Here is a 15,089-nt window from a genome sequence, read left to right as displayed (position 1 = left end):
CCCCCTGACTTCTGCAGGGCTGGGCACAAGATTGTTTCCCCATTGTCTTCTGGAAGACAGGAAGGCAGTCATGCTCATTGCCCTACTTCCATGTAAACATGAGGAAATTCTTTTCCTTGTGAGGGTGCCAGAGGCCTGGAGCAGGCTGCCCAGGGGGGTTGTGGAGTCTCCTTCTGTGGAGTTATTCCAACCCCACCTGGATGTGTTCCTGTGTGGTCACAAGAGCATCATAGGTGACCCTCCTCTGGCAGGGGGCTTGGACTGGATGAAACTGCAAGACCCCTTTCAACTCCTGACATTCTGTGACTCTCAGCTCCTGCAGCACTAAGGCCTGCAGCCCTCCCAGGGCCACCAACACAGCCCTCCCTCCCTCCCAGAGCAAGATGTCCCCTGCCCCAAGCAATGCACACCCATGCTGTGGAGCCTGAACCAAAAGGACAAGTCCCAGAGCACAGCTGGGTTTGGCACCTCAAGGCAAGAGGAACTAAGGGCTTAATGGAACCACAGAACTGGCAGGGCTGGAAGGGACCTCAAGGCTCAGCCTGCCATGGGCCCTGCCATCTGCTGGCAGGCAATGCTTTGGTCCTTGAAGGGGAACAAACCACAGTGCATGCTGCCTGATTTCTGACCCTGCTGCTCTTTCAGTCTTTCCCTTCCCACCTTGCTTGGCACCATTTGTGTTCTGCACCACTGTTAACTTCTCCTTCCACACCTGCAGTCTCCCATGAAGCCTGGAAAAGGATCTGCTTTTGCCTGTGGGCCACACACATTTGTCTGCTTGTGCTCTTTCAGACTACTGCTGCAGGCTCTCAGCTTCATTGCTGACTTTGCCTCTCTCTTCCTTTGTGGAAGTAAGGCACATCTCCCCAGAGCCTAAGGTGCTGAAGCTTGGCTTCTCCCCTCTAAGGCTTTGTCTCCTGGTTGTGCCTGAAGTGTGGGAAGCAGGCAAAACCATGAGAATCCATCGTGGAAGGGGGAGCTGCAGTGCAAAGGTGCACTCCTTAGAATCCCAGAGCTGGCAGGGCTGGAAGGGAGCTCAAGGCTCAGCCAGTGCCAACCCCCTGCCATGGGCAGGGACACCTCACACTGCAGCAGGTTGCTCACAGCCACCTCCAGCCTGGCTGCAAACACCTCCAGGCAGGAGGCTTCCACCACCTCCCTGGGCAACCTGGGCCAGGCTCTCACCACCCTCCTGGGCAACAACTTCTTCCTCACAGCCAATCTCAAGCTCCCCACTTCTACTTTGGCTCCATCCCCCCCAGTCCTAGCCCTCCCTCACCCCCTCCCAAGTCCCTCCCCAGCTTGCTTGCAGCCCCCTGCAGCTCCTGGCAGGCCACCAGAAGCTCTCCTGGGAGCCTTCTCCTCTGCAGCCTGCACAAGCCCAACTCTCTCAGGCTGTCTGCAGAGCAGAGCAGCTCCAGCCCTCTGCTCCTCCTCCTGGCCCTTCACTGGACCCCTTCCAGCCCCTCCAGATCTTTCTTGTAATCATCAATACTGGGATCATCAAGTCCAAGTGTCAACCCAATGCTACCATGTGCCACATCCTCCTAGGAGCTCTTTCCTGACTTCCATGCTACTGAGCCCCCCTGCAAACACTAGTGGCTCAAGTTCCCTCCCCCACCAAGATCTGTCCCCACTGCCCCACTTCCAGGGTGAGAGGATACTGACCTGCACAGATTTGAAGGTGGTGATGAAGGGGAGCATGATGTGGTAGCCTGGGCCACTAGGACTGGTTAGCAATGCACCACCCCTATGGAGAGAGAGAGGGAAACGGGGAAGAGGCTCAAGCAACTGGGAAATAGTGAAGTGCTAGCTGGGAATACTGAATGGGGACATCTGAACTGCCAGGGGTCACAGCTGTGGGAGGACAAATTTCTATTACTCACCTGCACCAAACTGGTCCCCCTGCTTTAGCAGGGCCTGACCTGGAGGGATGCTTGCTCCACAAACATTTCCAGGACTCAGGGGTACTGGTGGATGAGAAGCTCAATGTGAGCCAGCAGTGTGCATCTGCAGCCCAGAGAGCCAAGCTGAGCCTGGGCTGCAGCAAGAGAAGTGTGGCCAGCAGGGCCAGGGAGGGGATTCTGCCCCTCTGCTCCACAGCCCACAGCTGGAGCTCTGGGGCCAGGTCTGGAGCCCCCAGCACAGGAAGGCTCTGGAGGGGCTGGAAGGGGTCCAGAGAAGGGCCAGGAGGAGGAGCAGAGGGCTGGAGCTGCTCTGCTCTGCAGACAGCCTGAGAGAGTTGGGCTTGTGCAGGCTGGAGAGGAGAAGGCTCCCAGGAGAGCTTCTGGTGGCCTTCCAGGAGCTGCAGGGGGCTGCAAGCAAGCTGGGGAGGGACTTGGGAGGGGGTGAGGGAGGGATAGGACTGGGGGGAATGGAGCCAAAGTAGAAGTGGGGAGCTTGAGATTGGCTGTGAGGAAGAAGTTGTTGGCCAGGAGGGTGGTGAGAGCCTGGCCCAGGTTGCCCAGGGAGGTGGTGGAAGCCTCCTGCCTGGAGGTGTTTGCAGCCAGGCTGGAGGTGGCTGTGAGTGGCTGCTTGAAATATAAAGAGCACTGAGGCAGCCTGGGACTGGCTGAGCCTTGAGGTCCCTTCCAGCCCTGTGATTTCCCTGGGCCCTGTTGAGCAATGACCTTTTGGAGAGGGCAGGTGCTGTTACAGCCTCCCAGCACTACAGAGAGCTTCAAAGCCATGGATTCTCCTCTGCAAACAGTTCACTGGTAACCATGGCAAAGCCCAGCAGCTGATGGGATGCTGCCAGCTTGGATTTCCACAAGGCCCTCAGCACAGTTCCCTACCCAAGGCACAAAGAAAACCCCCGGGGCCCAGCAGGTGGTTAACAGGCAAGGAGAGCTCCAAGCAACCAATCCTCCCAGTGCAGAGAGGTCTCCTGCAGCATCCCACCAGGGCCTGCTCTCCAGGAAAGGGCAGAGCAGTGCAGAGGGAATGGGCCCACAGTGGCCAGTGCAAGGGTAGGAGAAACAGGGCAGAAGTAGAGCAGAAACAGCACAAAAAAACGCAGAGAGGCTGCTCATGGACTTCCCTGCTCCTTTTACTCAGACCTGAAGGCAAGTCTGGTGCAGAAGTGTCTCTTGGTGACTGTGTGTCAGCCTGTAGCCTGACAAGGAGATGTTCTACAGATGTGACTCAGGGCAGCTACAAGCCCCATGCAGCGAGGCTCAGCCCACAGCCATGGGTGACAGCCCCTGATGGGAGAGGGAGGGATCAACAGCCATGAAAAGCCTGGAAAGAGCCAGAGCTTTGCAATCTAAATGGCAACTCAGAAAGGAGAGAAAGGGGGGGCTCAGGGGGAAAAGGAGGGGGGTGGAAGGGGGAAAAGAGAGGTGGGGGGGGAAGGGGGAAAAAAGGGCGCTGGGGGAAGGGAAAAGCAGCTGAGGATGCAGAAGAACCACACTCCTGGGAGTTCTGCCCAGAGCCAGAGCAGCCAGACCCGCAGCACTTCTGGTGGAAGAGAGCAGAGACGCTGCTCTGCCCACCTCGGAGGGAAACGCAGCAGAGAGGCATCACCTCCCGAGGCGAACTGGGGCCAGGGATGAGCTTCTACGGCGACAGAGAAACTTAAGGGAGCCTCCAGAAGCTGCCGAGGCAGCGGCAGGTACCAGACCGTACCTGTAATACACAGCCAGGTGCCCCTCCTCAACTTTGTGGATGGAGGCGTATAGGAAGAAGACGAGGAGTCCGGTGGCAGCTGCGACTAGGGCTCCAGCCTGAGCCATGGTCATCCTCGCATCACCTGCGGGGGGCACAGGGACCGTTACCCCCCGCCGCAGCGGCTCGCCCCGGGCTGCCGTTTAGCCGCCGCTCGCACTCGGACCCCGGTTCGCTGCGCTCCCCGACGGCGTCCGTCGTCTTCCCGGCTTCGGGACGGCGCAGCCCAGGGACGCCCGCGGCGCCCCGCAGCGGACTGCCGCCGCCTCCCCTGGCGGGCCGCCGGACCCCCGCCTCGGGCTGCTCGCAGCGAGCGGCACAGCGAGCTCCGGCTGACGGCGGCGTCCCGCCGGCGGGCGCAGGGCTCCGGCAACACCCACGGCGAACCGCCGGGCCCTGCCAGCGGCCCCTCGGCGCTGCCGCCGGCCCGCCGCGGCGCTGCCCTCGCTCCCCGCGCGCCGGGACCGGACCCCCCCCGCCCCCGGCAGCTCCCCGCCCTCCCCCTCCCCCCTCCGCCCTCCCCTTCCTCCACCTGGTACCTGCCGCGTGCCCACGCGCGGCCGAGGGCCCCGCTCCCGCCGCGCACGCGCGCCGCCCCCACCCCGCGCGGGGCGGGCTCGGGAGCGCGCTCGCCCGCGCGCCGCCGGCGGGCGCACTGCGATGACGCCAAAGGCCCGCGCGGGGCCGGCGGGAAACGGCGCGGGGGAGAGAGAGGCGCGGGGGAGAGAGAGGCGCGGGGGAGAGAGAGGCGCGGGGGAGAGAGAGGCGCGGGGGAGAGAGAGGCGCGGGGGAGAGAGAGGCGCGGGGGAGAGAGAGGCGCGGGGGAGAGAGAGGCGCGGGGGAGAGAGAGGCGCGGGGGCGAGGGGGGCAAGAGAGAGAGGCGAGGGGGGCAAGAGAGAGAGGCGAGGGGGGCAAGAGAGAGAGGCGAGGGGGGCAAGAGAGAGAGGCGAGGGGGGCAAGAGAGAGAGGCGAGGGGGGCAAGAGAGAGAGGCGCGGGGGCGAGGGGGGCAAGAGAGAGAGGCGCGGGGGGCGAGGGGGAGAGAGGCGCCGGGGGCAAGAGAGAGAGGCGCGGGGGCGAGGGGGGCAAGAGAGAGAGGCGCGGGGGCGAGGGGGGCAAGAGAGAGAGGCGCGGGGGCGAGGTGGGGCAAGAGAGAGAGGCGCGGGGGCAAGAGGGGGGGCAAGAGAGAGAGGCGCGGGGGCGAGGGGGGCAAGAGAGAGAGGCGCGGGGGCGAGGGGGGCAAGAGAGAGGCGTGGGGGCGAGGGGGGCAAGAGAGAGAGCCGCGGGTGCGAGGGGAAGAGAGGCGCGGGGGGGCGAGAGAGAGGCGAGGGGGTGAGGGGGGCGAGGGGAAGAGAGGCGCGGGGGCGAGGGGGGCAAGAGAGAGGCGAGGGGGTGAGGGGGGCAAGAAAGAGAGGCGCGGGGGCGAGGGGGGCAAGAGAGAGGCGAGGGGGTGAGGGGGGCGAGGGGAAGAGGCGCGGGGGGGAAGAGAGAGAGGCGCGGGGGCGAGGGGGAGAGGGGGGGAGAGAGGCGCGGCGGAGAGAAGGAGAGAGGCGCGGGGGAGAGGAGGAGAGAGGCGCGGGGGAGAGGAGGAGAGAGGCGCGGGGGAGAGGAGGAGAGAGGCGCGGGGGAGAGGAGGAGAGAGGCGCGGGGGAGAGGAGGAGAGAGAGGCGCGGGGGAGAGGCGGAGAGAGGCGCGGGGGAGAGGAGGAGAGAGGCGCGGCGGAGAGAAGGAGAGAGGCGCGGGGGAGAGGAGGAGAGCGGCGCGGCGGAGAGGAGGAGAGAGGCGCGGGGGAGAGGAGGAGAGAGGCGCGGGGGAGAGGAGGAGAGAGGCGCGGCGGAGAGAAGGAGAGAGGCGCGGGGGAGAGGAGGAGAGAGGCGCGGCGCGGCTCGGCTCGGCGGCTTTATTGCGGCCGTGCTGGCCGTGACACACACACAGCACCCGCACAGGCACGGCGCGCCGCAGCGCTCGCCCCGGGCGGCGTCCGGCAGCGGCCTCCGCCGCCCCGTGCCTTCGTCGTGCCGGCCGGGGCGCGGCGGGGCCGGGGCTCAGGGTGCCGGCTCCCCCGGTCGTGCCCACCACCCGATGCTGCGGCTGTACGTGAAAGCCCTGCTCGGCGCCGCGGGGGCCTGCCGCTGGCGGCTCCACGGGTGACCGCCGCCTCCAGCGCGCACCCCGCGGAGGGGTGCAGCACGCAGCGGGAGCGATGAAGCGGAGGCTGCCCAGCCGCCTCCCGGCGCTCTGCAGGCAGCAGCACCCTGCCGGCTCCTCCGGGCTACTTCAGCCAGCTCCAATCGAAACTCTGGAAGAGAAAGAAAGAAGCGAAGCACATTCAACAGGTGCCGGTTCCTGCGGGTTTCCAAGGTGGGGATCAAAGGATCCGGCCCCGGAATCGTCAAAAGTCAGCTCCTCGTTTCCCAACTCGGTTTGCCTTGGCCCCAGGCCTAGTGCGGTGCCCAAGCATGTCGCAGGCAGCGCTTGCTGCACACATTATACCTTGTCCCCACACAAAGCCCAGCACCGGGGTTCCTGCAGCGCCAGGGGACAGAGGGGCACTGCAAGAACACGAACCCCAGAAAGGGCTTCAACTCCAAAGGCCTGTAAGAATAGGAAAACAACAGGAGAAGAGGTTCTTTTCCCTCTGTTTCTTCCCAAAGAGGACAAATCACATTTTCTGCTGCTTTTCTGTTGCCCAACCTCTGTCCCCTGCTGTGAGGGGGAAAGAAACCAAATAGAACAGGTGGCTGCTGCTCTGCAGAGTGTGAGTGCACGTCAACAAGTAATCCTTATGGGCTCCAGCCTGCCAGAGACAATGCTGCAGCTGGGAAAGAGAGATGGGAGATCATAGGCACATAGGATGTTAGGGGTTGGAAGGGACCTCTGGAGATCTACCAGTCCTGGGCAGCCTGCTCCAGGCCTCTGGGAGCCTCCCAGGCAAGAAGTTCCTCCTCATGCTGAGCTGCAACCTCCTGGCCTGCACTTTCCATCCCTTGCCCCTTGGCCTATGGCAGGGCACAGTGAGCAGAGCCTGGCCCTGGCCCTTCCTGCCTGACCCCCAGCCCTCAGCTCTTGAGAGACATTGCTCAGATCCCTCTCAGCCTTCTCCTCTCCACACTCAGCAGCCCCAGGGCTCTCAGCCTCTGCTCAGCAGCAGTGCTCCAGGCCCTTCAGCATCCTTGCAGCCCTCCCTTGGCCTCTCCCCAGCACATCCCTGTCCCTCCTGAGCTGGGGAGCCCAGAGCTGGCTGCAAGATTGCAGCTGGGGCCTCAGCAGGGCAGAGCAGAGGGGGAGGAGAAGCTCCCTGGCTCTGCTGGCCACACTCTGCTGAGTGCAGCCCAGGAGCCCCTTGGCCTTCTTGGCCCCCAGGGCACATTGCTGTGCCCTGCAGAACTTGCTGCCCCCCCAGCACTCCCAGGTGCTTCTCCTTGGGGCTGCTCTCCAGCAGATCCCCTCCCAGCCTGTGCTGCTGCAGGTTATTCTTCCTGCCCAGCTGCAGGACTCTTGCTCTCATCCTTGCTGAGCCTCAGGAGGTTCCTCCCTGCCCAGCTCTCAGCCTGCCCCAGTCTCACTGCTGGCATGGCAGAGACTGATCACAACAAGCAAGGAGCCAGCAACAGCTTCTCCCTCATCTCCAGCAAGGAGCCAGGGCAGGGCACAAGATTGTTACTGCTCAAATGATGCCAAGCCTGTCAGACCTGGAGGCAAACAAAACATTCCTTGCCCCCTGGATGGAGACCAGGCTTTGCCTCATGAAGGCTCTTTCCCCCCACTGACCTCATTGCTGTGCTTTCAGCAGGAGCTCCTTTCCCTTCCCCATCCCATTGCTCAATCCCTTGCTGCTAAGTTTTCATTTCACCATCCCAAACAGCTCAGAGGCTCCAGTGAACTCTCACTCCACTGTTTACTCATCACTCTTAAACATGGCAATGCTAATGAGTCTCAATGTTTATGGACTGTAAGAGCTCCCATTCATCAACCACCTCCATTTCCCCACCCCCCTGCTCCTTCTCCTCTCAGCAGCTGCAATCAGTAAACAGCTCCAGCCTCTGCATCCCCTGAGAAGGGCAATGATCCCTAGGACCACCTTGGAGAAGCTCTTTGCAGATCCAGGTTGCAGTGCATCAGTTGATCTTTGACCTCCTCCCAGGACTGCAACATGTTTGGGAAGAATCATAGAATCAATAAGGTTGGAAAAGACCTCAGAGATCATCAGGTCCAACCTGCCACCCAACACCTCCTGACTAAGCAAGTGCCACATCCAGTCCCCTCTTGAACACCACCAGGGACTGTGACTCCACCACCTCCCTGGGCAAGACAACCTGATGCTCTCAGAACCTGCACTGACTCTCTCCATGATGTAAACCACTGATGCCACCAAGCTGTGTGGTGCACTTTGACAGGCCAGAGGACATGGGTCCCAGCCAGGGGGACCTAGACAAGTTTGAGAAGTGAGACTCTGTGAACCTCCTGAGATTCAACAAGGCCAAATGCTAGGTCTGAACCTAGCTCAGGGCAAACCCTGTATCAGCCCAGGCTGGGGGATGAAAGGCTGGAGAACAGCTCTGCAGAACAGGACTTGGGGGTGCTGGGGGTGCCAGAGCTGGACATGAGCTGACCACCGAGTGCTGCCAGCCCATCCCCAGCCTGCCTGATCCCCAGCAGTGTGGGCAGCAGGGGCAGGAGGGGATTCTGCCCCTCTGCTGAGACACCCAGGCAGTGCTGGGGCAGCTGTGGAGCCCTCAGCACAAGGACATGGAACTGTCAGAGTCCAGGAGGTTGTGAAGATGAGCCAAGGGGTGGAGCAGCTCTCCTGTGCAAGCAGGCTGGGAGAGTTGGGGCTGTTCAGCATGGGGAAGAGATGGCTCTGGGGAGGACCTTGCTGTGGCCTTGCAGTGCTTAATGGGCTGATCAGCAAGCGGGGACAGGCTTTATAAGCAGGGCCTGTGGTGCCAGAACAAGGGGGGGGGGATGGGTTTAAATTGGCCTTCTCTCATTATGGACTTCTGCAGGTGCTGCTGTGATACAGCCTCTGAAATCAGCTGGGAGCTGCTTCTAGCAGACTGTGGTGCTCCTTCTGGGCTCTTCTGAGCAGTAACTTACTGGCTTCAGGAGCAGTTTCACATTGCATCAAAACACCTGGGCGATCATTACCTACTTTTGTCATTTCTTCCTATTTCAAATACCTCTTTGGGTGAAGAACCTCTCTCAAGTGCCACTTTTGTGGAGAGCTTTGCTCAACCATCAGGACAGGGCTCTGAACACAGAGCACCCTGCCCCACTTCAGGGCACTGACACAAAGCAGGGCTATGCAGCAGCCCTAGTGGAGCCCAGGGGGGCTGAGAGACATCACATAGCAGCCACAGCAATTCACATCATCACAAGTGACCTTATTTCAGGAGTTTTCCATAACCCCAGAGGATTTTCCTGGGGCTCTTAAAGAGATCTGATGCTCAAGAGACAGGACAGACTTACCATCATGCTGCTGTTCTGCTCCTGTCTCACCTCCTGCAAAATACTGCTGAAGAGTTCAAGGTAATTCAGATTCTCTTCTATCACCTGGACAAAATTTTCCCTGCAGGGAAATAAGGTCAGAGAATTGTCAGTTGGAAGGGACCTCAAGGCTCAGCCAGTCCCAACCCCCCTGCCATGGCCAGGGACACCTCACACTGCAGCAGGCTGCTCACAGCCACCTCCAGCCTGGCCTTGAGACTTCTCTGGACACCTTCCAGACTCCCTGCCCAGCCTGTATTGGTGCCTGGGATTTGCCTGAGCCAGCTGCAGGACCTTGCCCTTGCTCTTGTTGAGCCTCCTGAGGTTGGCCTGGGCCCAGCTCTGCAGCCTGCCCAGGTGCCTCTGGATGGATCCTTCCCTCCAGCTGTCAGCAGCACCACACAGCTTGGTGCTGAGGGAGCCTCAGTGCCACTGCCCCTGGCACCACCAGAGATGTGAACCAGCACTGGGCCCAGTGCTGAGCCCTGAGGGACTCCCCTTGGCCTTGGACCATTGACAGCCACCCTTTGGATGTGGCCATCAAGCCAGCTCTGTATCCACTGAATGCTCCACCCATGGAACCCAGCCTGCCCCAGCATGGAGACCAGGATGACAGATCTAAACCAAAGGAACACTAACATCAAGAGGTTCTTCAGTGAGGGGGGGAGGAAACCACACCACCAACCCACCACCACCAAAAGCACTCCTCATTTTTTCATAGGAGTTCTCTGCCACTGCAGGAGCTACAAACCCATGCCTTGAGGTGGCAGCCTGCAGACCCCCAGCCTGGAGGCTGGTAGAGAAGGAGTGCAAATCCCAAAGGAACTGTTGCAAGCCAAACTGAATTCCACCTTAAGAGCCCCACAATGAAGTCATGGTTCAGAGAGGAGCTCTGAGGCAACCCAAAGGCCCCTTGCTCAGGAAGGTGCTCATTCAAAGGGGATCACCCTGCATTACTGGGAGGCAACAACTGCCCCACAGCAGCAGACAGAGAAGAGGAAGCAGAGACAGCTGCTTGGAGACCCAAGAAAAATCAGAAGATGTGCTGTGTGCACCTTCAGAACCTTGGTTACTTCCCCAAGCACCCACAGAAGGAGGTGGCCAAGTGGTTTGATGCCTCACAAACCAGCACTGCTGGGGACTGAGGCTGCAAGGAAAACTTCTCCTGAAGCCAAGGGAATAAAACTGCTCAGCTCCTGACAGCTCTCTGGGCTTGGTGAGGTCTGGCTGAGAGGGGGCCTTAACCAAACCCAACCCCCCAGTACAGAGAGCTGAGGTGGCCCAGGTGAAGCTCCTGAGGCTCAACAAGAGCAAGGGCAGGGTGCTGCAGCTGGGCTGGAACAATCCTCACTGTCAGTACAGGCTGGGGGAGGAGGGGAGAGAAAGCAGCCCTGAGGAGAAGGCCTTGGGGGTGCTGGTGGGGGAGAAGCTGGCCAGGAGCAGGCAGGGGGAGACTGCAGCCCAGAAGGCCAAGGGCAGCCTGGGCTGCATCCAAAGCAGCACTGCCAGAGATGCAGAGAGGTGATTGTGACACTGTGCTCTGCTCTGGGGAGACCTCACCTGCAGGGCTGTGTGCAGCTCTGGAGCCCTCAGCTCCAGATGGATGGAGAAGGTCCAGGGGAGGGCCATGAAAATGACCATGGGGTTGGAGCAGCTCTGCTATGGGGACAGGCTGAGGGAGCTGGGGGTGTTCAGCCTGGACCAACACAGGCCAGAGAATCACAGAATCATTAAGGCTGGAAAAGACCTCAGAGATCATTGACTCCAGCCCTTAACCCAGCACTGCCAAGGCCACCACTAAACCATGGCCCTCAGCACCACAGCTCTGTGCTTTCTGAACACTTCCAAGGACAGTGATTCCACCACTCCCCTGGGCAGCCTGTTCCAGGGCTTAACCACAGTGAAGGGACTTGGACCTGATGGAGAGCATCCGGAGGAAGGCCTCAGAAATGCTCAGGGGGTTGGAGCAGCTCTGCTTGAGGCCAGGCTGAGGGAGCTGGGGGTGTTCAGCCTGGGGAAGAGAAGGCTCCAGGCAGACCTCAGAGCAGCTTGCCAGGACCTGAAGGAGCTCCAAGAAGGCTGCAGAGAGACTGTTGCCAAAGGCCTGCAGGGACAGGAGCAGGGGCAATGGCTTCAAAGCAGAGCAGAGCAGATTGAGATTGGATGTGAGGAACAAGTTGTGCCCCAGGAGGCTGCTGGAACACTGCAGCAGGCTGCCCAGGGAGGTGGTTGAGGCTCCATGCCTGGAGCTATTCCAGGGGAGGCTGGCCAGGGCTCTGGGCAACCTGATCCAGTGGAGGATGTCCCTGCTGAGTGTGGGGAGGGCAGACTGGGTGAGCTCTGGAGCTCCCTTCCAGCCCAGGCTGTTCTGTGACATGCAAGAAATGAAGAGCAGAGTGCTTTAGCTGAGAGAGGTCTGTAGGACCTGCTCAGGAGCAGAGAGTGGAGGTGTCTGCATACAGAGCTCAACCTAAGCCCTGATTTCTTTAGAGCACTACTAACATATGAGCTACTGAAACCTTTGCTTTTGTGTTTTTAAAGATAAACCTTTCCCCAGGTACTGACCCAGATGGATTGCTTAGTACTGACCTCAACTTCAGAGCTCTCTTTGGGTTATGACCCTGCAAGGTCACTGAGGCTGTAGGAAGTGCCAACTATGGCCTGGTTTACCTGGGACTGGCTGGGCAGGGGTGCAAAAAGTAACTGCATTTTGGCTCCAAATCTCAGCACTGAGGTTTGCTGTGCTATGGCCAATGGTCAGGAGTTGAACAAAGCTGCCTGCAGAGCCTGCCTGGTATGGCAAAGTCTCCCTGCCCTGCCCATCCAAACCCCACCACCTGGGAGGTGGTTGAGTACCTGCCCCAGAGCCGCCCTCAGCCCCCTGGCAGAGGGCAGGACATCAGAGTGCGTGCACACAGCATGGCCACCCTGCTTTCCCCTTTCCCAGCAGCTCTTACCCATCTTCAAGAGCTGCCATAGATGACAGAGGGTGAGGCACATTCCCTGAGGAGCCCTGTGGGAGCCAGGGTGGGGCTGGAGTTGAGGCTGTCCCTTCCAGGCTGGAGCTCACCAGCGATCGGGAGGAGCTCTGAGTCTAGAAGAGAACAGAAGTTCATCTGCTGTGAGGGAGAAGGGAAGGACCTCAGCAGGCTTCCATGATCTGACACACAAAACCTGTGCTGAAAACCAAAGCACTGCCTCTAACACCCAGGCTGTGCCTGTGGCTGGCAAGGCAGCTGCTACAACCCTCCACAGCTCTGCCAGTAGAATCAGAGAAGAGTCAGGGCTGGAAGGGACCCCAAGGCTCAGCCAGTTCCAGCCCCCTGCCATGGGCAGGGACACCTCACACTGCAGCAGGTTGCTCACAGCCACCTCCAGCCTGGCTGCAAACACCTCCAGGGATGAGGCTTCCACCACCTCCCTGGGCAACCTGGGCCAGGCTCTCACCACCCTCCTGGGGAACAACTTCTTCCTCACAGCCAATCTCAAGCTCCCCACTTCTAGGTTTGCTCCATCCCCCCTCAGTCCTATCCCTCCCTCACACCCTCAAAAATCCCTCCCCAGCTTTCCTGTAGCCCCCTTCAGATCCTGGAAAATAAAAAGTCCACAAGCTGCTCACACATGGAAGGAAGAGGGAAAGAGGAAGTCCACAAGCTGCTCACACATGGAAGGAAGAGGGAAAGAGGAAGTCCACAAGCTGCTCACACATGGAAGGAAGAGGGAAAGTCCAAAAGCAGCTACTTACACAAGCAATTTTCAGCAAATGCCAGATCTCCCTTTGCCTTTTGCCCTGCATCTGCATCACTGAGTTGTCAGCTTCCTTGATGTCATTGAGAGCCACTTCAATCTTGGGAAGCAAGTCAATGATCTTCTGCTTACAGCCCAAGAGCTTGCTGTAATCCAAACCAAACAGTGAGTAACCTCCCAGCCTGTGTGACAGGATCCTCTGGCAAAACCAAACCCTCTCTCTTTGGGATTCAAGGAGGACCTCCCTGTACCTCAGCACAGCGCTGGGACAGCTGCAGGGATGAAACCTGCAGGCCTGGGGGGGACCCTCACAGCTTTGCCAAGTCCACTGAAGGCTCACAATGGAAGGTCACAGAATCATAAAATCACCTGGGTCAGAAGGGAGCTCCAGAGCTCACCCAGTCTGCCCTCCCCACACTCAGCAGGGACATCCTCCACTGGATCAGGTTGCCCAGAGCCCTGGCCAGCCTCCCCTGGGATAGCTCCAGGCATGGAGCCTCAACCACCTCCCTGGGCAGCCTGCTGCAGTGTTCCAGCAGCCTCCTGGGGCACAACTTGTTCCTCACATCCAATCTCAATCTGCTCTGCTCTGCTTTGAAGCCATTGCCCCTGCTCCTGTCCCTGCAGGCCTTTGGCAACAGTCTCTCTGCAGCCTTCTTGGAGCTCCTTCAGGTCCAGGCAGGCTGCTCTGAGGTCTGCCTGGAGCCTTCTCTTCCCCAGGCTGAACACCCCCAGCTCCCTCAGCCTGGCCTCAAGCAGAGCTGCTCCAACCCCCTGAGCATTTTTGAGGCCTTCCTCTGGATGCTCTCTATCAGGTCCAAGTCCCTTCACTGTGGTTAAGCCCTGGAACAGGCTGCCCAGGGGAGTGGTGGAATCACTGTCCTTGGAAGTGTTCAGAAAGCACAGAGCTGTGGTGCTGAGGGCCATGGTTTAGTGGTGGCCTTGGCAGTGCTGGGTTAAGGGCTGGAGTCAATGATCTCTGAGGTCTCTTCCAGCCTTAATGATTCTGTGATTCTCTGGCCTGTGTTGGTCTCAGGGACCTGACCATCAACAGCTAACAACTTCCTTTCTGGGATCTCCTAAGCAGAGGCCAGACATGAATACAGAACTATATCAATGCTTTGCTGACCACTGAGATCTGCATCAGACTTTCCCCCCCCTGAGCTTCTTGAGAAAATAATGACCAAGTCTCCTCTGCTATCTTCTCACCTGATGCAGAGATTCTTCTCCTCCTAGGGATTTCACTTGGAAATGAGACAAATTCTGCCAGTGTGCAGGGAGGGATTGAATTCCTGGATGCTCACAGTAGAAGGCTCTGCATTCTCCTCCCCTTCCCTACCACCAATACTTCACAGAATCACAGTGTGAGGGCCTGGAAGGGAGCTCCAGAGCTCACCCAGTCCAAGCCCCTGTCAGGGCAGGGGCACCCAGGGCAGCTCACACAGCAACACATCCAGGGGGGGTTGGAATCGCTCCACAGAGGGAGACTCCACAACCCCCCTGGGCAGCCTGCTCCAGGCCTCTGGCACCCTCACAGGGGAAAACTTCTCCCTCCTCTGTCCATGCAACTTCCTCTGCCTCAGCTTCCAGCACTGCCCCTTGTGCTGGCACTGGGCAGCACCCAGCAGAGCCTGGCTCCAGCCTCTGGGCACTGCCCCTGCACAGCTTGAGCCCCAGCAAGGAGCTCACCTCTCAGGCTCCTCCTCTGCAAGCTCCAGAGCCCTCAGCTCCCTCAGGCTCTGCTCCTGAGGAAGATCTTCCCCTGCCTGCAGCAGCTCTGTGCCTTTGCCATGGACTCTCTCAAGCACTTCCCTGAGCTCCTTCCTGACCTGAGGGGCCCAGAGCTGGACACAAGATTCCAGCTGTGGCCTCAGCAGGGCAGAGCAGAGGGGCAGGAGAACCTCTCTCACCTCCTCCCCACAGCCCTTCTCATGCAGCCCAGGAGGCCCTTGGCCTTCTTGGCCCCCAGAGCTCATTGCTGGCTCCTGCTCAGCCTCCCATCCCCCAGCACCCCCCCACTCACTACCTCTATGTGGAACTCCAACACAGACACACAGGAGCAGAACTATTACTGCTAGGAGAACTCTTTTCCTGTGGATGCAGCTCTTGGGCTCTGATCTCCATGGTTTTCCTTCTCCTCTCCTGCTACAAATGCTGCAAGTTGCCCTTTCCCCCCTCCTCCTCCTGCATT

At 59.8% G+C, this 15,089-nt stretch overlaps 2 protein-coding genes across 4 annotated transcripts in view; both read right to left on the bottom strand.

Moving 5' to 3' along the window:
• The window catches only part of ERLIN1 (ER lipid raft associated 1), a 34,412-nt gene extending 30,098 nt beyond the window's left edge, over positions 1-4,314 (bottom strand). For 2 of the 3 annotated variants that reach the window (XM_054174669.1, XM_054174670.1), the window contains exons 1-2: positions 4,206-4,314; positions 3,628-3,751 (exon numbers count right to left, since the gene is read on the bottom strand). Coding sequence is in view for 1 of the 3 variants with exons in the window: in XM_054174668.1 (XP_054030643.1) it covers positions 1,669-1,750; positions 3,628-3,740 (195 nt within the window). In the remaining 2 variants the exon portion in view is untranslated. Of the gene's footprint in view, positions 1-1,668; positions 1,751-3,627; positions 3,813-4,205 lie in introns of those variants that run through there. The other variant, XM_054174668.1, reaches the window with a different exon arrangement.
• A 1,538-nt stretch (positions 4,315-5,852) lies between these two features.
• Positions 5,853-15,089, bottom strand: part of CHUK (component of inhibitor of nuclear factor kappa B kinase complex) — a 41,883-nt gene continuing 32,646 nt past the window's right edge. Inside the window, exons 18-21 of the mRNA XM_054174736.1 lie at positions 12,897-13,044; positions 12,109-12,245; positions 9,134-9,233; positions 5,853-5,963 (exon numbers count right to left, since the gene is read on the bottom strand). Of these exons, the coding sequence (XP_054030711.1) occupies positions 5,937-5,963; positions 9,134-9,233; positions 12,109-12,245; positions 12,897-13,044 (412 nt within the window). The 3' untranslated portion in view covers positions 5,853-5,936. The remainder of the gene's footprint in view (positions 5,964-9,133; positions 9,234-12,108; positions 12,246-12,896; positions 13,045-15,089) is intronic.

The sequence above is a fragment of the Dryobates pubescens genome, chromosome 30 (genome assembly GCF_014839835.1).
Source record: "Dryobates pubescens isolate bDryPub1 chromosome 30, bDryPub1.pri, whole genome shotgun sequence".
NCBI lineage: Eukaryota > Metazoa > Chordata > Aves > Piciformes > Picidae > Dryobates > Dryobates pubescens.
Note: the sequence above shows the minus strand (reverse complement) of the source record. Positions and strands in the feature narration are given on the sequence as shown.